This window comes from Pseudopipra pipra, chromosome 2 (genome assembly GCF_036250125.1).
Source record: "Pseudopipra pipra isolate bDixPip1 chromosome 2, bDixPip1.hap1, whole genome shotgun sequence".
Taxonomy (NCBI): Eukaryota; Metazoa; Chordata; class Aves; order Passeriformes; family Pipridae; genus Pseudopipra; species Pseudopipra pipra.
This window is the reverse complement of record NC_087550.1, coordinates 11,241,213-11,264,265: the sequence shown is the minus strand read 5'-3', so window position 1 is coordinate 11,264,265 and position 23,053 is coordinate 11,241,213. Positions and strand designations below refer to the sequence as shown.

The 23,053-nt window shown below is 37.9% G+C and overlaps 1 protein-coding gene and 1 long non-coding RNA gene across 3 annotated transcripts in view; one reads left to right on the top strand and one right to left on the bottom strand.

The window, feature by feature from the left end:
* Window positions 1-3,057: 3,057 nt before the first annotated feature.
* The window catches only part of SAMSN1 (SAM domain, SH3 domain and nuclear localization signals 1), an 87,736-nt gene continuing 67,740 nt past the window's right edge, over window positions 3,058-23,053 (top strand). The window contains exons 1-4 of one of the 2 annotated variants that reach the window (XM_064643973.1): window positions 3,058-6,536; window positions 14,609-14,746; window positions 20,278-20,318; window positions 22,702-22,739. In XM_064643973.1, coding sequence (XP_064500043.1) covers window positions 6,513-6,536; window positions 14,609-14,746; window positions 20,278-20,318; window positions 22,702-22,739 — 241 coding nt within the window. In that variant the 5' untranslated portion in view covers window positions 3,058-6,512. The remainder of the gene's footprint in view (window positions 6,537-14,608; window positions 14,747-20,277; window positions 20,319-22,701; window positions 22,740-23,053) is intronic. The other variant, XM_064643974.1, reaches the window with a different exon arrangement.
* LOC135406574 (uncharacterized) lies at window positions 8,354-12,171 on the bottom strand. Its single transcript, XR_010426348.1, has 3 exons — window positions 11,553-12,171; window positions 10,850-11,065; window positions 8,354-8,480 (listed from the first exon to the last, which is right to left on the bottom strand). It is a non-coding gene; the product is annotated as an uncharacterized LOC135406574 (long non-coding RNA).

Genomic DNA, 23,053 nt, shown 5'->3' with positions numbered 1-23,053 from the left:
ACCAGCACCCACAAGACCTTCTCCTCAGGGCTGCTCTCAATCCATTCTCCACCCAGTCTGTCTTTGTGCTTGGGATTGCCCTGACCCAGGTGCAAGGACTTTGCACTTGGCCTTGCTGAACTTCATGAGGTTCACACGGACCCACCTCTCAAGCCTGTCAAGGTCCCTCTGGCTGGCATCCCTTCGCACCAGTGTGTCCACTGCTCCACACAGCTCGGTGTTGTCAGCAAATTTGGTGAGAGTGAATTCAATTCCACTGTCCTGTCACTGACAAAGGTGTGTCCTCAGGCTGTATCCAGCACAGTGTATAAATTGCTAGAGGAACGCTGAATTAAATTGCCAGGAATGCTCAGATCGATAGATGGATTCCTTTTGGCTTCATTTAGCTTTGGATCACGCTCTCAAGGAAGAAATAGATGACTTAACCTGAATTCTCATAGGCAGAAGTGGAGAGGCAATCTTTCTTGCAGAGTGAATTGGAAAACCTCTGCTAGCCTTTGGAAATTCTGTTCTAAATGCTCACGCAAGGCCTGGGTGGCTACAAACTTAGAAGGTAGCACTGATTGTTTGGGGCTGTTTCCAGCAGAGTGTGCTTAATAACACTGTCATCTTGATATTAAAAAAAAAAAGCCATCAAAGTAAAAGGGAAGTGGGGTAATGGGAAACTGAATGTTTGGAAAACAGGCTGGTTCTTTGAATTTCCCAATCCGTTACATAACAGAAATGCATGAACTGTGTGATTAAGAATACTAAGTAGTAAGTACAGAAATCAATTCTGTTTAGTGAGGATTCAAATCCCCTTGAGGCTTTAAAATGTTTTTTAAAGTCTAAGGAGGTGGGGGGGTGACATCTTTTCTGTAAATGCATAGAATTACTAAGCACAGGGGATTTATTTAACCAGGAAACTTACATTACTGAGATTAGACATCTCGTTTTCAAGGTGCTCTGGGAAGATAATGACTCCTATACCCATAATTCACTGTAGACATCAGTTTTGTCTGATAATACATAAATTGACCTGATGATAGAAGTTAGCAGTTTTCACTCTAAATAGCAGTGTAGTGCTAGATAGCAATAAAGAATGTGTGGGCCTGATTCACTGAGTTTCAGTAAATTATAGAGCAGGGGATTTGGCTCTCCTGTTTAGGAAATAAACATTTCCTCTCTAAAAAAATGCAGTTTTTCCTTTGCTTAAAATATAAATGTTGTGGGAAAAAAAAAAATCAAAAAAAGTCTTTGGGACAAGGGAAAGAAAAATGTGATCATTTATCCTAAAAGGAATCTTAGCTTCAAGGCATAGCTGAATGTTATTATGAATCATATGGAAAGCACCATGGGCTTTTATGATGCTGTGTTTAAATGTGATCAGTTAGCAGGAGAAGGTGTGTGAAATTCTGGTTGCAGAGAATTTGATGGGAATTTTGCCAGTGACTTTAATAGACTCAGAGCTTCTCTTGGTTTCTGGAAATTATGAAAGCATCTCACTTGCCTGTTTGAGTTAGAGAATATTGGCTCTTCTTGTCTTTATTTGCTTGATTTTCTGTGCTGAAGTAAATTTTATAGCTATTTACATTGAGTAAGTTTAAAATAATCTCTAACTGAGCTAAACTCTGTTGAAAATCCTTGTTGCAGAGGTGTAAAAACTGCTATGTTGAATTGATCACTGCTCCTGTAAAATTGCCTTTTCAAAGGAGAAACAGAATATTACAACTTGGCAGGGGTGAGGAGGGTTGTGAAGCTTTTTCCTCACCAATTTTTAATTAGCTGCTGAATGTAAAAGGAGGAAATGAAGAAGCTGTCTCTAAATTGAAGGAGATTCTAAAAGGAAAAAAAAAATCAATATCGTTTAAGGAATCCGATTTTTAGTTGGTACTTCATGGGCCCTTTCCAAACTATTAAGTAGATGTAATTTAGATCCGCTGATTGGAACATCTGATTCAGGCATATCAAATGTTAGTAGCTCTGCCTTAGAGACACTGTTATGTTTGTGGTCTGAAATGCAGCTTTCTACCATTCAGAGAGTCTTCGGGGGATGTTCATGATAAAAAATGTTAAACTTCTCTTACGGGAGCAGTCTCCTGGGTTCAACTTGGTCGTGGGTTGTGCATCAACAAGAAAAGCATTCTGCACAGAAATGCTTTGTCACCTGCCTGTTGGAAGTGAACAGAAGGAGGTGAAATGATGCAGGGGTTTTATCCAGTGTGCCACCTACATGACTGCCTTCATGTGTTAGGGAATATGTGCTGTACTGAGTAGGCATTTGCTGAAAGTTCTTCTTTCCAAAGAAAATGAGAGAGCCAAGAGGAAGCCTCTGACCAACTTAATTTCTGAATCCCCCACTTTCCACAAGGATGGCCTATGGATCATAGTAGCAATGCACTATGTTTACCTTGGAATGATGATAAAGTCATAATTCAGCCTTTTCTGTGGAGTGAATAGAGAAATGTGACCACTTAGCATATGATTAGTTTTATGTTTAAAACTCATACTATATCAGGCAGTAGCACTGTTGCTCTTAGTTTTAATGATGATCAGAAGAGAAGTAGTTGTACATTTTAATTAAGGATAGATGTGCTGTAAGAGGAATAAACAAAGGAGGAAGAAAATAGGAGCAAATGTTAGTTCCAAATTTGCTGAAATGTGTCCAAGTTAACAACTACTAATACATTATTTTTCCTTTGTCCAGCAAACCAAAGAAATCTGTGAATTACACAGTCCTGCTGAGGAGTTCTTCCAGTGGCAGATGAAGCTGCACCAATAGAATGGCTGTCACTGCACTGCAAGACTGGAGGCAGTGCCCAATTGTGAGTGCCTTCATCATGGCTCAGCTTTACCAGCTTGTTAGATTATGGATTGCCACTTACTGTGAATACACAGCTGAAATCCAGTCTCCTGAAAAGGCCAAGGATGCCTAGAGATCTCAGCTGTGAAGTCCATTCATTGTGCAGGAATAGAAAACTCAACATATCAAAGACTTGATTTGTGTGGGGTTTTTTGGGGTTATTTTTTATTTTTTTTTGGGAAGGGTGTAGAGCCCAAGCATGTAGAAATCATGTAGCAGTGAAGAAAGAGCATTAAATGCTAAGAGTGGTTCAAGATTAGAGCTCGGAAATGAAGGTCCAAGTGTTTCCTGTTTGATGAAACTGATTCTCGTACCCTCATTATAGTGTGGGTTTGCTGTTCTGCTGTGCTACTGCTGCAGCAAATTTCTCTATTTATACCAGATAAAATGTACATAGATGTCACAACTCTGATGTTACCTTCAAATTTGGTCTATTTAGTTGCTGGTTTTTAATTATATTCAGAGCTCAAATTCTTGACACAGATGGCTGTGATATCAAGTGGCATTATAAATTCCTGCTGGGTGTATTTATATTAGTCATCCTGATAAACCAATCATAAGCTGTTGTTTCTTATTTTAATTATTATAGTAAGTGTTCCCTCACAGTTTGTAATTTATATGTTAGTCAAGGACTGGAACCTCCTGGATAATATCACCTATAGTTTACACCTATCAACAAAACTAACCCTTGCAGAAGGCTGTATTAGTGAATAGTAGATGTCTAAAATGTTACCATTTCAAAAGAAGAGTCCTAACACTGACAGTACTCAAAAACATGTAATAAATTTGCAATCTTTAGTCTCAGGGTTTTAGTGGCTTGCATCCGGAATATCTGCAACAGTGCTTTGGGATCCCCCTTGAAGTCTTCACTGAAAGCTGTTTCTTGTAAAGCCATTGGCCCAGCAGAATGGAAATCAGAGCGGGTTAAACTTCTGTTTCTCAAGCAGGATATTTGAACTGAACATATTAAACCTGACTGGAATAACTTTCACCAAGTACTGTCACCATAATGCCTTCAGTACAGACACAGACAGAGAGCTAATACAGCTGGAAACAGAAGGATGAATGCACCAGGATGTAGAATGAGAGCAACTGAACGCTGGAGGTCTGCTTTTTGGAGAATAAAGGAAGTCAAATAAGCAATCCGGGCTGTGCACTCAGGAGACACATCCACAGAGTCCAACCCAGGATAATTCCCAGCTTTAATCTCCAGCTCTGTATTTGTGAAAAACTTGCCTCTGGTTTTCACATTTCACTCCAGTGGCATCGTGCCTACCTTGTGAGATTTCGAGCCTGATGTGATGAATTGCACCTGTCCAAATGGTGAAGCAGGAACAACTGAAACTAGAGTTGGCCCAATGCCTTAGAAAGTTTCCAGATGAGCGTTTATCTCTCTTGTACAGCTCTGCACTTTTGCTTTCCTACCGTAGTTGCTTGCCATATGCGTGTATCTCTAACTGTGAATATAGACTTCTTTTTATATTTTGATTTTCTTCTTGAATTATTCTCTTTTCTGCATGTCTACAAATATAAGCAAAATGAAAATTTAATAGCTCAGTGTAAGGTCGAAGCTTTCTTGGTCACTCTTACCTTGAGGATCTGTGGCATAAAACTCAGAAACTTCCCTCTAAAGGCTTTAAATATACATAGCCAAATCACCTCAAAAGCTCAATCTAAAATCAAGAGATTAAATTGATCTGAATGAAACACACATTCTCCTGAGTTACTTATTGTCATTTTACTAGCTCTTCAGTCTTTCTGGAGTTTTCCAGATAGATATTACTGTAAATAGGCATTAAAGGAAAAAAAAAAAAAGTAATTCTCTGTAGCTGGGAAAGGGTGCTTTTGATCATTACTTTCACAGTACTTTGCACATGAGGTTTGTGCTCTTAGTTAAGATTTCCAGCTGGAGAACCTGAGGCATGGGAAGGATAAGAACTTGCTCCTTCACAAGGAAACCAGCAAGTGAGCCATAAAGCAAATGCAAGCCCATCTGTGGCAAGCTAGGCCTCTCAAATGTCTATTTTTGTGTAATCACATTAGGGAAGTGTCACTAGGTGGTAATTGACAAAATCTGTTACTGTTTCTCAAGTTTATATGAGGAGTAAATGAGAAATCTCTCATTAATTTGCTTCTAAACTATAACATTTGTCACAAAGCTCTTCATAACCAGCTCTACTTTTCTAATACATGAAATCAACCTGAAATTAGAACTGAACAGGAAGCCTGGGGAAAGCCTTCAAAAAGTCTTTTATATAATTCACAGCAAATTGGAAAAGTGCAAACCAAAGATCTTTTGAAATCTCGAATCTTATCTGTCCTCTGGTGTTTGTTGGTTTGTATGAGCCTTGTTTGGGTTTTGCTCAGAGAGGAAACTAACTTATGTTAAAATGTATTTATTCTGACAAAGTACAGACATTTCAATTTCACTGGGATGCAGATTCAACTGGAAAATTAATATAATGAACTGAAATAGTCAGAAGTATGAGTGATGAATGAGTTGCCTGTCATTTACAAATATGAAGCTCTGGGCTCAAAGAAGGAAATCAAGATTCTGGTCACAAAATAACACTACCTTTCCATTTGTGGTGAACTTCAGCTTATCTTTTTGGTACCAACTACTGCTTATTCATGTAAGCAAATTTCATAATATTTGCATGAAAGTTGTAGGAAATTAATTGTGGTTTGGTAAGCAGTATTATTCCAAAACCAGTCTTATTTCAAGTATTTTATAATCTGAAAAAAGTTGAGGCTCACACTGCTTTCAGCATTAATTCTTTGTCAGACAATTTCACTCCACAACAGGTGATGAAATTTTCCTAGTTTAGACCAGCTAGTGACATAGGCTACTGTTTTTCTTTACAATTGCTTATTCCTTGTTTGCCTGTCTGTATACATTATAATAACACTAGCCCATGGATCAGCTTTGACCACTCCCAATCTTTTATTTTCCAGATTTGCCATGTTTTCAAACAGTAAAATTGGTTTAGTCCTAGTCTTCATCATCAAGCAGTCAACATGCCAGGCACCGGTTTGGTAACTATTCTTTAGTGCACAGGCCCAGAGTGTGAGGGTTTTGTATGGTTGTTTGGTTAGTTGTGGGTTTTTTTAATGATTTGGTTGTGGCTCACAGGTTTTGGGTTTTTTTTCGTCCCATGGTCGAAAAAGATACTTCCTTTTAAAATGTAGTCAATAATAATTACTGAATTTTGTAAATTAATTCATATGTATAGGAAACCAGCATTTCATGAGAATTTCTGTGTGTCTCTTGATAATCTGAGTAAGCTGAGAAGATTTGCCTTGGAGTAAGCTGTGTGTTCCAGTGGTCTCAGACAGAAAGAGCTTTATTTCTGTTGGATGGTAAACTTTAATGGAAACAATAGCCTGCAAAGAGAGCATTTTCTAAGTTCATGGAAATCATTCAGACCATGCTTATATTTTGTTGGTAAACACTGTTCTTTAATTCAGAAAGCAGTTTGTACTGGCCTGGGGAAGCCTGTCTCATTTGATAATGGGCTCTGAATCCAGTGGATTATTGCAGGGATTTTATCTTGCAGTAATCTCCAGGGGGAAACGTACAAACAGCTGGGAGAGCAAGAAGGAGCTGCATTGTGCGGCGGGAGTTTGTCGAGCGGAGTTTTAGGGTGCTGGAGTGGATCTCAATAACAACATGAATCTTTTCTGTTTTTCTCTGGTAAGTGCACACACACGTGTTTTTATTTAGTGGATTACTGAGTTCATAAACTGAACGGGTGGGTGTGTTTCGATGGGACAATAATGAAGGCTTTATATCACAAACTGTGCAAGGGTTGTATGACAACGACAGGTCTCTCTAGCCTAGATGAAGGAGTTTTTGTATGAGAAATTATACATAGCAAAATATGATTCAGTAAAAATATGGTGCAAAGAATGTATAGCAAATGTACCATGCACTATCTGTGACTATTGCAAAACAATGCAGATTTAGACATGAGGCATTTGATCCAAACACGGTGAAACGCCTCATATATAAGTTAAGATTACTAATAATATGTGTATGTTATAATTTGCTTTAGGCTAGGATTTTTTTTTTTTTTTTAGATTATAGTATCTGTTTCCTTCTTCAGTAATTTGGGAGAACTACCAGAACTTTTCAAATAATAGCTTTCTATTACCCAACCATAAATAGATACTCATAAGGGCTAATTTAGTCATATGGTAATATTTGCTCGCAGACAGAGGACTTAAGCTCCTCTTTAGTTGGGGTTGTTTGGGTTTTTTTCACTTTCTCTCCTTCTTTTTTTTTTTCTTTTTCTCTTTCCTTGCCCCAAGGCAACTGCTCAGAATGAGCAGGTAAATCAGGATAGGAAATCCACAGAAACTGTTTCTGGTTTAAAAGCTTAACCATCTGCCAATACCAATGCCCAGTATTAGTAATGGTAATTAGCTGGGTATGTTTGCTGTATTTACACAGCACAGTAGATCTGATTGCCCATTTTTCATCTTTTGTCCAGACGTTTAGTGTATCTTCCCCATATGTTGAGAAAGAACAATAAAAATCAATATTCAAGTTGCACTAACACAAACTCAAATAGGGAAGCTGCTTTGTGTAAACCATTGCTCCTGATTGCTAATGCTACCTTACTGCAGAGTACTGGTGTTTTCTAGATCGTAAGGATTAAAAGCTGTTTTGTACTTAAAGTAAACTGCAGTGGTATTTCGGGATTCTGTGGCAAGAGTGACTCAGAAAAATAATACCCTGGGAATTCAATGAAAATTTTGATCATAGTTTAATGTGAATGCCTGTGTGTTTGTTCAAAGTTAACAATGGCTTCGCGGTACAATCTGTAACAGCTTGAAAATACTCATTTTTGAAGTTCTTTGGGAAAGAACTGTTCTACCAGTATTTTACTGTTCCATTGGAGCAGCTTCTTGTTTTCTATGTAATTCACTTTTAAAAGAGGTGTTGACCCTTGTATCGGTTGAGAAATCAACGTTTAGGCAAAATGTCAGGTGGGTTGTGTGGGTGAGAGAAAGGCAACACAGGTTTCTGTGGGAGAGGTAATGACTGCAGTAATAATGGATGGTTCAGACAAGTGAAAGCTGGTGCCATGATAGTTTCTGTAATGAAATAATTAGTTCTGTTTAAAGACTGCTGCTAAGAAGATAACCTCTGTTCCTTACAAGCTTTACATGGGAACCATTCTGTCCGCTTTGGCAACCTTTTGCACACCCAGAAAAACACATCCCAAGTTATCAACATCTAAAGATAGTTTATAGGTCATTTATGTGTTTCATAAAGTGAAGAGCACTGTGCAGTCCTCCCTATGCATGTGATGCAGTGCAGTTGCTTTCTGTAATCAGATTGTCTAGCTTGGAAATGAGCTAGTGATCCAAGGATGTACACTAGCCACTTTTACTCTGTCGACTTGTGACTTGAAAGACAGGCTGAAAAGTGGTTGAAGTAGCAATATAAGGGTATTTTTCTATTCAAGTGAATCAAGTAAGAAATAATGCACAGCAACAACATAATTAGGATTTAAAGACAACTTTTATAGATGCTAGAGGAGTCAGGTTCTTTAGTAGATACTAACAGCCACTGATGAATAGAAATCACAGCTGATTTACATCAAGTGAACATCTGGAGCAACTGCTAAACCTGAAACCATGGAAGAGAAATTTATTGACAGAACAAAAAGAGCTGTCCAAAAAATTAGTATTCTCATGTAAGTGTTTACCTCATGCAGACTGACTGACAAGATTTCAGACTGCAAAGTGTGTGTTCTTGCATGTATATATGTGTGTACATATGCATATGTTGTTAAAAGACATTGTTTTATAGCTCAGAAAATAGTTCTCTACCCTACAGAGTATAGTGGTTGAAGTAATCTACAACCTGAGGGTAATTACAAGAATATTCTGTTTAAAAACAGAGTATATCCAGGCTTCTGGTTCATCCAAAGAGGAGGAACACCAGCGTAGTTAAAAGAACATCAGTTCATGCTGTTGACTTTGATTCTCTGTGGGTTTGCTTTTCTACCTGTCCATAGAACTGAGGCAGTTTTAACAGGAGAGACACAGTGTTATGGCCAGTGTAGCAAATGGTGACATGGAGGCTGAAGACACACAATAGTCACAAGATGGTTGTAGGGGCTTTGGAGGCTGAACTGGACTCTGCCCTTCCCAAGGAGGCAGCCAGAAATTACTCCCCTCTGTCATCACCTGGGAGTTCTTTGATCTCCTAGTAGGAGTGTTCCAGCACAGCATGTTTCCCCAGCAGTTCTTTGTGTCCTGAGTTGACTTCGAAATGATTTGGTTTCTCCACTGAGATTATTTTTTGCATCAGACTCGTTGCCTTGGTCTCAAGGGATTTGCAGGCAAATTAGATTTGCCTTCAAAACCTTGTGTCCCTCTTCCATTTACAAAATAATCAAATGGATGAATGTCCCTTCTTTTGTAGATATATTATGTTAAAAGGTCAACCTTAGACTCTGAATTTGCAGTGTCTTTTCCATCTCATGGTACTTAGCATGTCAGACAATTGAATCAGAACAATACTGTTTGTACTATGGGCAATATACAGAGAGGGGTCCAGATCAAGTACTGCTTCTGTATGAATTGCAAGGAATTATTTCACCAAACCATCTGTTTTGATACCCTGCCTAAAAAATTTCAGAATCCTACAAATCTGAGAAATAAAAGTTATTATTGAATTATGAAGTCCTTTAGTTAAGGTAGAATATTTTTCTTGCACTATTTTCCTGTATCGGGTCTCCAGTATCAAGGATATGCACACTGGGGTTAGCACCAATTCACCTGGAACATTGTCAGTTAAACCTATCCTACTATTTCTTGATGGGCTTTACTGTTTTGGTAGCATTTACTCCTGGAAGCAGCAGAAGTGCCTCCTTAGATGGGGCTATCTTTGACCACAGTTCTACACTTAGCCCAAATAACAGGCTTTGCAGATATTTCTTTATACAGGCTCCAATTAATAAAGCACACACATTTGGAATGTGCCCCAGGACAAGTACCTGTGCCTGTTGTAGCAAACCCTCAAAAACAAGGTGGCTGCAGGCAACCTGCCTGCCAAGTATAGTTCTGATGGTGTTTTAACAAATGTGCCAAGGAATCGTTTGGGTGTCTGTTAGCTGACATAAGACAAGCGTGGGCCAGGGACTGTTCTGGCAGGGGGTACCAGTGCAGATGATCACACCTGGTTCATTCTTGTCCATAATTTCATTTACTAAGAGAGATACAGGAAAATGTGTCTCTGTTTCAAAAGAATCCCAAACCCCATTATTTCAGCCAAGTTTCCGTAAGAAAGTGGATGTGAGGGGCATGAAAATCTTCCTTGCACAAGGCAATACTGAAAGACTAGGTCCTACCTACTTTGACAGTAAACAGTGGCATTAGTAATGGAACTAATGAAGACAGGGAAGTATTTCAGATACTTAGGAAGTGTCAACCTCTTGTATAGCAGAAATCCATGTAAGAAGGTCAGTAGAAAAAGGCTGTGACACTCCTAATCACAGTCTTGTTCAGATCAGTTATTCCAGTTGAGCACTTGTCTTAGGGTTTAAGCCAAATAAGATCACTTTCATTTGTCTATTTTTCTCCCATATGGTATCTTTCTAACCACCACTTTTGCTAGTAAAATATAAAGTACTGAGGGAAAGTCTAATCGTCTTAGTGATTTTCAGTAGCATTGAACTAGTTATACATTTTATTTTCATTGTTGGTGTAAGGATGTGGTGACAGCACAATGTAAAATGTGTTAGATCTAATGCTATAAACTGAAAGAGGCTTTGGCACTAAAAGCTAATGTTTCTATGGTGCAAGATGCAGAGAGAATAAGTATTAATAAAAGTGATGTAGTGGATAAATTATGAACTAGTGGAGCCTCTATATGTTAAAGAAACCATAGAGTAAATAGAAAGATGCCAATGCTGTTATGGCTACTGGGACATGATGGTACTTAGAAATGGATGGGACTTAAAAATATGTGTTTTAACAAAGAAGAATTACCTGAATGTGGAAAGACCATCCTCTAAATTGTAACGTGAGCAGAAGAGATCTGAGTGGTTGAACTTTGTAGTGCTTCCCATATAATCATCTCCATACACTCCTTGTTCATTTTAGCTGGATTTCACCATAAACAGGAGTCCACATTTAAACCTGATCTGCAGAATGGCCTGGCTGCATTACTAAATGCTCCTCTCCTCCTTACGATCAATCTAGTCTCTGCATGCCAAGATGATAATATCATGCAAAAGAAAGAGCTACAGACAATTATTTTCTTCCAGATCTGTCTCACATCCATGCTTTTCCTTGAACCTTATTTTCAACCTCACTCTAACTCTTTCACCTGCTCTTGCACTCCCACTCCCATGCATATGATCTTTCTCCATTCCACACCCTCCCTGTTCCTTACACACAAACTCCCTCTCGTGAGTTCTCTCTTTCTCCATTCTACTCCCTCTTCCCTCTACTTCTTCTCTACTCTATCCTCCTTTCTTTTTGCCTCTTCTTCTTTCCCTTTCTCACATCTCTAACTCCCTCTCTCAGATGCACACATGCACTTCCTCATGTGCACTCGCTCTTTATCACACATGATCATGCTTTTCCTTGCCCACTTGTGCTCGCTCTCACTCCCTCTCTCATACCACTGCACCCTTTTTGTGCCCTTGTACCCTTTCTCATGGCCATGCCCCCATTTCTGCAACATTACCCTTTTTCTCTTGGTCTGGCACCCTTTCTTGCAACATTGTTCTTGCTGACTTGTGTTCTTGTGCTCACTTTCTCACATCACCTCTCTTTCCTAAACATTCTGTTTTATCAGTGCACTCTGCTTCCCTTGCAATTTCTCTCATTCATGCTCCCTCACTGTCCACCTTGCTCTTTCCCCTCTTTCCTTCTCTTACACCCTCTTTCCCTTCCTCTTTTCTCACTCTTTCTCTTTCACAATTCATCAATTTGTTTCTTTCCCTCTGTCTCCTCATATTATCTTCTCCTCTTTTGTCTCCTCCTCTGTCTCTCCTTTTCTATCACTCTTTAATCTGCTCACTCTTAAGCTCATTTTCATGTGTTCTTGTTATTTTTTATGCCCTTCCCTGTTCTAGCAACCTTGCTCTTTCTTTCCTGCTTGCTTTCCCTTATTTCTTGGATGCTCTTTTTCTTATGCCCTCACACCCATCCTTTCTTATGTGCATTTCTTTGTCATGAAAACTTTCTGTCTCTCATTCTTGAGAGCTTCCTTTCTTGGGGGACCTCTTCCCCCTCCATTCCCCTCCCCAAGCACTTGCTCTTTCTCTCTTTCTTGTCCTTGTTCTTTCTTTCAACCTGTTCTCTTTCTCATGTCCTTACTCCAACAACCCCCCATTCTCCTGACACCACCCTTTTCTTATGACCTCACACCCTTTCTCTCAACCTCATCCTTGTTCCTTCTCATTCTCCCACAGCCATTTTTTCATGCATGCTTTCCCTTCTTCTGCCATGTTCTCTCTTGGTTTCTGGTGTGGTGCCTCTCCCAATCTCTTTTTGAGCTTTAACTCCCTGCTCTGTTCTGTCTCCCTGTATTTACACCTCTTCCCCTTCATTTTTCTTCAGCCTTGCTATCTTTCAGACACTGCCTCTTCCTTTCCAGCTCACACACACAAACTCTTCCTTGCACACCTGCACTTTCTCACATTAACTCTCTTTCCTGTGCCCTCACACCCCTCCCCCCCCCCCCTTATTGTGCCTGTTCTTTCTCGCACATGGTCACTTTTTCTTGTGTCCTTTCTCATGTGCACTCGTGCTTTCCCATGTCCTCCACTTCTTGCACTCATTCTCATTCTCCCATAATTCTTTGTGCACATCCCACTCCCTGTGCCCTCCCTCTTTCACATGGACTTGCTTTTTTTTGTGCATACTTGCTTTTTCTTATGTGCCCACCCTTTCTTGCAGCCTTGAGCTCCATGTTTTTCACACAAGATTTCTCTTTCTTGCTTCAGCTCTTTCTCACACTCTCCATTTCTCAAGGACTAATTTTCACATGCTCCCCAGTATGCTCTTTCTCCCTTTCTCTCTCATTGTTTCTCCTCTTATCTTTCCCCATCTCCTGCCTCTCTTATCCTCACTCTTTGCCTCCCTTTCTCTCTTTTCTCTTTCTGTCTTCTTTTACTTTCCTTTCTTACCTTTCTTCTCTCCCCCCCCCCTCCTTTCACTCTTCCTTGCCCTCTCTTTTCTTTCCCTTTTTATCTCTCTCATGCTCCCTTTCACATGAGCTCTCCTTTATGCTTCTGTCTCTTAATTAAATGCTCTCTTCACAAAAGTCATGTGTTATTCCCTGTGGAGGGAGAACTATGTGGTCACATTTTATGTTGGAGAATCCTGGAAGTTTGTAATAATGTTTTAAACTCATAATTTTTTTTCTAGAAATGCTCAATCCACAACTTCTGACAAGGAGCTGAACCATCAGTGCTATATGGCAAAATACTGAGAAATAAAAAATAAATGCAGTAATAAAAAACCACAGTTGCTGTCAAAACCAAGGCTCAGTTGGATGGTCACACATCCATGTGCAGTGTGTTTCATAAACCAGGCAACAATGTCTCAGGAAGCATTAACATATTAGTTCCTACAATAGGCTCAAATACATAACTTGAGTGTTTTCAAGAACAATATATAGTATTTCCCCCAAAACATCAATTTGGGCTTATCAAAACTCTGGTAGACTGAAGCAAATAAAGATGCATAGATAAACATTATGCTTGCAAAAATTAGTCATGTCTTTGAACTGCTGCCTCTCCAGCCAAAAATATTTCCTGTAAAATTTTACATATTAACAATATAACTTCAAATATACATCTGTGTTTATCTTCTGTGCTAAAGTAACAGATGCCTTTAAATAATAATAATGAAATTGAAATGTTAATTTCAATAGCATTGCTCTGCTCTAAGTCATACTGCTATAAATTTGATTTATTCCTTAATTAATGCAATTAAAATTAGTAATCAAAATTCATTGGGAAAATATTCAGTGCAGATCAAAATGGCAACATCTAAAATGTGGGATCATCAGTTAGAGTGTCTTTAGTGTTGCCATCTGCCTTCGTTCAACTCTTGAATTATGAAATGGCAGTGTGTATATGTAATCCTGATTCTTGGAGTTGTGGGATAAATGCGAAAATCCTAGTTTCTATTAACATGTTTATATTCATGGTGGTTGGAGAAAACTTGGAGTTCAAAAAATTGAATGCAAATGGAATTTATTTTTCATTCTCCTCATTATCATTATTTTGGGGGCCTAAATCATGATTATCAAATTCTGGGAGCTGGCAGCATTGTTTCTCTTTATTTCTAAGGAATGGGTCTACCTTTCTGCATCGGATTAACCTTTTTTTTTTTCACGTAAAGAAGTACTAACTATAAAATAGTTCATAGAGAAATTTTCATGGTTTCTAAGTTTTCATAGTTTTCACAGAAATTTTTATGTAGTGCTCAAGTGAACATATACACCTGATTTTACTCCTTCTGAGCAGATAATATTCCTTTTTGCTCAGTTTTACATCTGGCGATTTGTGGAATCTAAGTCATGATACTGTAAACTCTGGCATTTGGTACTTACTATAATTGACTTCTATATGCCTTTTTAGAGAAAGAACTAAAAGGATTTAAAAAGAGGGGAGAGGAAAAACACACTCAGTTTCATAAATCACAGAAAAGTCTTGCTTTTTTAAATTATTAATAATTTAATATGTTTACAAGTGTTCATATTTGAAAATCTGTTTAAATGTATTTTAGGAGGGCTCAATGGACAGCTTGTATGAGCCTGTCCCAGAACATCAGGAACCCAAGGATACAACTACTACTGACAGCCAGGCTAGCACTCCAGCGAGCCCACCTCTGAACTGTGGACCACCTGATAGGTCTAAGTCTTTGGTAAGTAACATTTAATTGCAAAGTATGCAATGCCTTTTGCAAAAAACTATGACTCTGTATGTGGACACGTGTGTTCTGCTGGCTTCTCTGCCAGTTTGGGCTATTTAGGCTCTTTAGAGCCACTGTTCAAATCTCATCTCTGTAGCCAGTGACCTGATTTCTGTCCAGTCTTAACAAGCACACTTGAAAAGCAGGTCATGAGTTTCTCTACAGTTAGCAGCACAGGGAGATTAGTACAGCTTCACTCTACGAGGGAACTTCTCTTTGCAAATAGTAACATATGAAAATGCTGGGAACAGATATTAGAATAGTTTGTCTCTAAATGAGATCCTATTGATGTCTTTGGTTGTCCTTTTTATTAATTAAAAAAGTGCATTTCTAAAGAGTGTGAGTTGTATGAATTTTGTAACTGATGGCCTCTGGAACAACCTTTACATTTTACAAGACCTCGTTAGGTAAATGTGTGAAGAGAGTTGTCTTCTGTTTTTTGCATTTTTTTCCTTTCTAAATGATGTTATCCCACCTAATCTTTTATCATTGGTGTGCTATTGGTATAATATACAACTGAAGCTTTGGCAAATACTTTAAAATGGCATATTAAACTTCATAATCTTATTCATTTAATAATCTCTGTTACAACTGTATTGAAATATGCCATTCTACATTCCTAGTGTCTAAAGGTGGACATTATAGTAGAGCTCCTGCATCCATTCATTTTCTCCTTTACCATGACTAAAAACTAACTTAATACTTAATGACTACTATACTAATATTTCCTTGGCCAATAGATGTTTATCTGACAGGAGCAGTATTTAGACAAAGTTAAATGAAAAAACAAGATTTGTTTTTTTTTGTTTGTACCCAGAATGTGACATATGGTGACTTAATAGACCCCACAGTAGATAACTACAAGAAATTGCCCTTTATCTTCTCAGGGTATGGTACATCCATAGCACTGTTCTCTGCTATGGTTTTCATGATGTGCAACACTAAGAAGTAAAACTGCAGTGGTTGTTTACATCAGGCTTGTTGTTTCTTGCTTTTTCTTGTGTTTGTTTTTTTTTTTTCTTGTTTTATTCTGTTTTTTTGATATGACAGCATTACTTCAGACTTTTCATTGTATCAGTGTAGAGCTAGGCTTCATCAATTATTTGGCTAAGTAAAAATAATTAACCTATCCAATACAGATTTTTATTTTCATTGGGCCAACCTAGAGAAACAGATTTGCTACTAGCGTAGATTAGAAAGTCCTGTACATTAATCTGAAAAAACTGTAGCAAAACTTCTTTCACGTTGCTTATTGCTGTGTTTTGTGGGATGGCACTGCACAGTCCATGAAGATACATGTACAGCAGTGAATAGAAGAATCCAGAACTTTAGTTTCTGCTAGCTCTTATCATATATATTTGTTTTCTTAAAGGGGATGTTTTAGTGATGGCCCATTTACTCATCACTAAATGTAAAATTCATCATCAATAAAAAACAATACTAAATGGGTAAGCACACTGTTGGCTCATGAGGAAGCTTCCTAAGACTGGCTGTGGGTTTTATTTTCTGTTTTGAGAGAATATTCAGCTCAGCACTTAACTAAAAATAACGGCTGGATGCTGTGTCACTGTGCTGGCTGTAGAATCAACATGATTATTTACAAAATACTCTCTAGAAATGGAAAACAAGATTAGTGATGACGTGTCGGCAGTAAGACCTATGGAAAAATGTCGCTGAGGCCAAAGGCCTGTGTGTAATCTTATCTGCTATTTCTAGCATGTGAGTTATTAGACCTACACCTTGGATGAAGCTGTTAAGCTTATTAACTGAGCCCATTTGTACTTCTCCCCTATTTTTAATTCCGTCACTTGGTTCCAGGCTGCGGGGCAGCCCCCACAGTGTGATAAATTCAGAACATTATTGACTCCATTTAGCCATCCATCATTATTCAGTAATGCACGTACTTAAGTGCACTGCTAAGTAGGTGTGGGCTCGAGTGTGTGTTTAAATGCTTGGCTGAGGCACGGCAGATTCCACTGAGCTGTTAAACCTCCTAAGAGTGGAGCAACCTGGCATGGCACACTTCCCCCTCAGGAGGCTTTAGCCCCTTCCTTTTTCTTATACAACTTCAAAATCAACAGAGCAGGCGTCCAAGGTGTGCTCTCCTCAATTTTAAAAAGGGTGACTAGGGCTAGAGAAAATTTTTCCTTATATTGCAACAAGATAGCTATTTTCTTGCAGTTATCTTGTCTGTGGTGATTTGTCCTAATCACAGCTGGCCTGTGACATTCTTCTAGAGACGTAGGAAATATAGAGTACTGTGGTCACTGAAGCTGTGCAGGACATAATTCAGTGAACATACTCCTTGGACACCTTTTTTTGAACCATGGATCTCTTTGCTTCTGGCCAAGTATCTTCCCAAATGGCACATCCTGAATGAAGAATAATCTCCCTTTCATTTACACTGTTCTCCTTCACATAATTGAGGACACCTGTTTTGTTTACAGAATTTGCCTGGGCTGTTCCCACTCTGGATTTCTGTGGTACTGTCTCATGCCTGTTACACGCACTTGCCTTTTGATTTGAATCCTCTTGGGGAATTGCCCTGTTAACTTTGTGGTTACTTTGCCTGTTGCTCAGCTTCAGTAATATTCTCAGACAGAATTTAGATTTATGGAGTTGGTTTTGGACTTCATGCATAGCAAATCTGAATTGGACCTTCCTCAGAAACAGCTGGTAGCCATCAGCACATAATAAATCAGATGGGTGCTCTTTGCCTGTAACTGTGCTGTTAACTGGGAAACTGAACTTCTGCCCCTTGTAGCTTGCTGTTGCAGTCTTCTACCTCATGAGCTGTCTCAGGCTCCTAAGAAAAGAGTCTCCAGTATTAAAACTATTTTCATATATTTCCTGTCAGACTGCAATCACCAAATGTCATGAGATCCACATATTTTTGACTGATATATATAGGATTAACTACCCTGTATAGCAGAAAAGGGCCAAATAACTTGTCGGTCTTTCTAAGTTGCTGCCAGGAAAATCACAATCCTTTGTGATACCCGCTTTAATCTGCAGCGTTATAATTGGCATTTGATTTCAGCGAGGGAAAGAAGAGTGCTAGTTATCTGAAATTATCATTTCCCTGTTTGCAAGTCTTAACAGAAACAGGAGTTTTCTCAGCCAGCTTGGAAGCACTGGAGGGACTAATTCAACTCCTTATTTCAGAGTTATTTGATGAAATCAGGGAAGAAAGGACTTTTTCAATAATTTTATCATGCTCGATTTCCACATGTGCAGTTTGTTTCTAGGAAACAGATTGTTCTCATTTGGGGCAGGGAAGGAAAGAGTTGTTCCCATAAACAAGGTAATTATGCTCTTTGGAGAATCTAGGTGAGTCTTTGGAGAGTCTAGGTGAACCTTAATTTACATGCTAAGATAATATATGTTTCTAAAAGCTAGTTTCACATTAAAGTTACATACAATTTTAAGTGTAATCAATGCTGAAAAGATATATTAAAAAAGTACAAACAACAGTAATTTATTCTTGTACTTCAATTTAGCCAGCTGATTCAGAAATAGCAGGAAGGGTGTGTTCAATGAAAGATGCCATTTTTAAATGGCCATTTAAATCCACTATCATATTTCATTTTGGCATTGCATCCCATGATATCCAGTGAACTCACACCAGTTATCACCTCAGTGTATGATGTATTGTCATCAATGTGATTTTGCTGGACTTCAGGAAACCCAGGAAATCTGGTTTCAAATCGTGCAGCAAGAGATTAAACCCGTGTTTCATGATTCTCACAAGGTGTTTTGCATGTGAAGTTATGAATTAGTAGTCTTTCCAGGTATGTGGCCACATTGGGGTTTAGAGAGGATCCTATCTCCAACTTTTTCCATGGATCATATACAGATTTTAACTTACAATATCCTTTGGTCTCTGACCTCCATGCATAATACTTGCTTTAATAAGCCTCTTTGAAATAAAATATTTGATATTTTTTAATGAGATATTGACACTACCCTTTTAAATAAGACTTAAAATCGCTTTTTTAAACATTTTTCAACTTCTCTGTGATGCTTATGCACCTCATCTAGTAATTTCTCTTGAGCTATTGAAAAGATTTGTCCCAGGACTAAAATGCTGATTTTTTTTCTTTTCAACAATAAAATTATCTTACATTGCTTACATTTTTTCAAAGTGGATGATAAATTCTATATACTCTTTTGATTTGCACGCAGCATCTATGAAAATATCAACACATGCAAAAACCCCAAAACTGTGAGGAAACTGCATACAATTATTAGCATTCATGAATATCCTGGCCAGAAGGACCTCCTACACTCAGCTAAAATAACTTAGTGCAGGAGAACAGCCTTTTCTTAATGCACTCTCCTGAAGAAGCTTAAAAAAACTCTGATGGGTTTTACTGAGAGAAGAGAAAAAATATAGAATGCTCAATTATGCACTGACATAGTTTAATGTAGTACATGGCTTGGCTTTTCATCAAGCAACCTGGATGACACTTTTAAATTTTACTGTGGTCAGTCATGAAGATGTAGATAGTGTTACATGAAGGAAATAACTTAAACATTTTATGAGAAATGGGTCCATACACTGAGGTTTTCATATTTATAAAATTAAGAATGGTTATACTTTGTTTTAATGTCTCTTGTTGCACAACAGATTGAAGTGGTATCATCATGGACATTTTTATCCCACTTCCTGCTTTCCAGGCTGGAAGAAATAGATATGAAAGTGATGCAGTGCTTTGATATTCTGTCTTAGGGGATATCAAAATATTATAGGGACTAGAGATCTCTTCTGTCCTAGCATGACATCCTCAGGTTTTCTTACAACTAAAATTACCTTCAAGTCCCTGGTTAACTGTGACAGCAAACATGCATTGAGATTTTTTGCCATTATTTGCCTGGTGAGGCACCCTTTTTTTCACTCTTTCAACAGCTACACAATCCTTCCCACATCTTGTCAGGGTATATATATTGTCTGGATCCTGGGCTCTGTGTGATCTTTCCTCCAGGTCAGTGCTTGATTTTGATGGTCCCACTCAGAGCTTTGCACAACTTTCAATTTTATTTACAGCTTCTTGCACTCTTCCACATTCCTCTGCATGTAATGGGTTTAAAGGGTGTGTGTCCTGGGTTCATCAGAAAACCACATCCCATTATAATGTGTGGGCATTCTAATCCTCATAAAATTTAAAATAATCATACTATGGAAGAAATATGATATTAATTATTGGGGTATGAGTATGATTCTCTGGTTTTTTTCAGAGGTATTATGTTTATCAGCTTCTTGGGAGCCATGGATATTGAAGCTTCCTAAAATCAGGACACATAACTACATATATTCTCTGCCACAGCTTCAGCTGTTGGAAAAAGAAAGACTGGAAATGCTAGTGGATATTAAAAGCACACATCAAAAGTACATAATTCATTGTCTTATCAGTGACAAAAATATTATATTTGGATTAAACCTTTTTGATTTTCATAGATTTTTTTCTCTATCTTTTTAAAAGGAATTTCCTGACTTTGAGAACACAGTGACCAAAAAAAGAAAGTAAGTTGAGACCAGTTCAAGGTCTACACAGTGTCACTATATTTGTCTGTACCTTTCATCCTTGTTGTTTTATTAATGTTTGCCAATGTTGCTTTGATTCTCATAAAGTTCATGTATTAATGTTGCAGTTGAAAAGCACGTAACAAGCTTGTAATGCATTACTAAAGCTCTTTTGCCATGATTTTTTCATATACACAAATCTTTCTTCCAAAATATCAGAACCAGGACAGCTAAAATCAAATGCAGTTAATCTGGGCTTGGTTTAACCATATGTCTCCTTTTCTGAAAGATTGAAGTGGTAACCTCTTTTATAGCATGTTTGCACCATTGACCTGATAATCTCCTGAGGAGGGTTTTTTGTTTGTTTGTTTATGTTTTTAATCTAAGTAAAAAATTAGTTTGCAAAATGATTCAGATAAAGCAGGTCAGACAGTATTTTATGAATTATATTTGTGACAGCAGCATGCCTTGCATCCATTTGTTAAAACACAATGCTTATGGTTTGGGCTAATGATTAATATGTATTAGCAGGCAGAGGAATTTATTTTGAAAATTCTTTTTTTTTTGGCTTCAGGTTGAAGGATATTGCATTACTGTAGTGGTCTCCTTCAGACGAAATCTGAAATCCTACCTAATGGAATGATAGAGACAGATCTAATCTGTCTGCTCTGACAGACATGAAAATCCCTGGAGTTTTTGGATTTTTTTTTTTTTTTCATTTGTAGGTGGGGCTCCACTAGATTCAGAACATTAATGTTTCTGTGCCTATTGCTAAGAGATCTCAAAACAGATAAAGATTTCTAAGAAAATCAAGAGCTCCTTTGTCTTAAGTCACAGTTTTAATCTGTTTCTGGTCATCTGATAAAAACACTAGTAACTTATCGCAGAGATGTATGCACTCAGAGCTGTGAGATCTCAACTGTCTGTCACCAGCCAGGGCCCCGTGAAAGTGCTCACAAAATTTCATTAATTAAAGTATGGACATAACTCTATTAGTCTTGGGTTTCTCATCAATCACCTGGATGCCTAAGAGTGTCCTGCTTAGATCAGAACTATCTGCCCCAGAAATAAAAAGAGCAACCTATAGCTACAATGTCAAAGTTTTCAATGCAAATAAAACTATTCTATTTGAAACTTAATCCCATTCTAGGTTAGTTATCAGAATTTAGAAGGGTTATTGAGACCATTTGACTGGTCAATTAAAAAAAATGGGTAAGCTGGAAGAAAATAGTTTGAGTCAATATGAAAAGATTTTGTAACAAAAATTATTTCATTGTGAATGTCCAGTCATCACTAACCTGGCATGGTATCTCCGGTAATAATGCAGAAATTTTCACACTGGCCTTTCCAGTAGATTTGGAGAAAGTGAACAAAGAATTATCATTCTCTGTTCCTTCCTCTGTCAGGGCAACAAAGAAACACCGAATTATGTAGAGTAGCAGAAATAAAATAAACAGAAGTATGCCTTGGTTAGACAATAAGAATTAAATTGTGGAACTCTGGAAGCCAAAAAAAAAAAAGAAAAAATGAAATGCAAGTGATTTTAAAAGGAACTAGTGGGTACGAACCAGTTCCTTGAAAAAAAATGATAGTTCAGTTGCACCCTCTTGCTCAGGAAGCCCTTCAGCACTTCCATGCCTGAAGTTGGGAGAGGGATCTTAGATTTTGTGCTCTTTCCCTTCTGCTGATCTTTGTAACAGATTAGAATCTCTGGTCTCTTCCAGTATATTCTTCTGGCTTCATCCTTTAGCTCATAAACTACTCTCCATTGGGTTTTTAATGGATAAAGTGAAAAAAATTAATCTTTATTCAAAGATTTCTTTTTCCTCTGTTAAGTTAGTATATTCTTTAAGTCGTCAGCTGTAAACTACTGACTGCAGATGTGAGTGTGAGTTAGGACTACTCCCTCATGTAAATGTGCAAAAAACAAGGTTTACTCGAGCAATAAAAGGTCACTAAAGGTTGTGGGGATGTATGTAGCTCTTTGGTTCAATCTGTTATTATGTCACCAAACTTCAGACAATATGTTCTAAAAGTTGTAGGACACTTCAGATCACATCTAAAGAAAGTATCTCTTATTTTCTTCCTGATGGATTCCCTGATTCAGTCACAGATTCCTCATTACAAAATAAAATTGAGTACCTATTTTTGCAGAATGAAACCTCAGATGCTTTCAGAGCTTTGTGTATCATGTGGGAGTAGATGATTGAGTGAATGACACAAGCCAAGTAACTCCAATTAAAGCCAGTGGGAATTGCACAGCTAAATCCCTGTGCCCTGCTTTGAAGAATTAGTTGAAAATACCCATATTTGATTAAATGCACTTCCATTTTTTTTTTCATTCTGACTTTCAGCTAATGGTAAATTCTTTTAATTCTTTTAGATCCATCCAGAAGTCCATGTCTGAAAATGAAGCATTTGGTTAGTAACTGCTTAAATAATTTACTGTATACCTCCTAATCTCAGAGAGCCAACTTTAATTAAGGGTCTGACTTGCTTTAGAGCTGCTGGAGCAAATGCAAAGGAATGGGAAAAATACAGTTAAGCTATCAATATACTCTTCCACCCTCCCTGTCTTTCACAGACATATAGTAGGTAGATGTTGAAAACAAACTTGTTAAACATAGTAACCACACTGAGATTTAAAGAACCTGTTCTGGGACAGCATTAGAAATACTCAGCATGTCCAATGTTTCTTTTAATCATTTCAATAAAGCCCTGAAATATCTCTGATC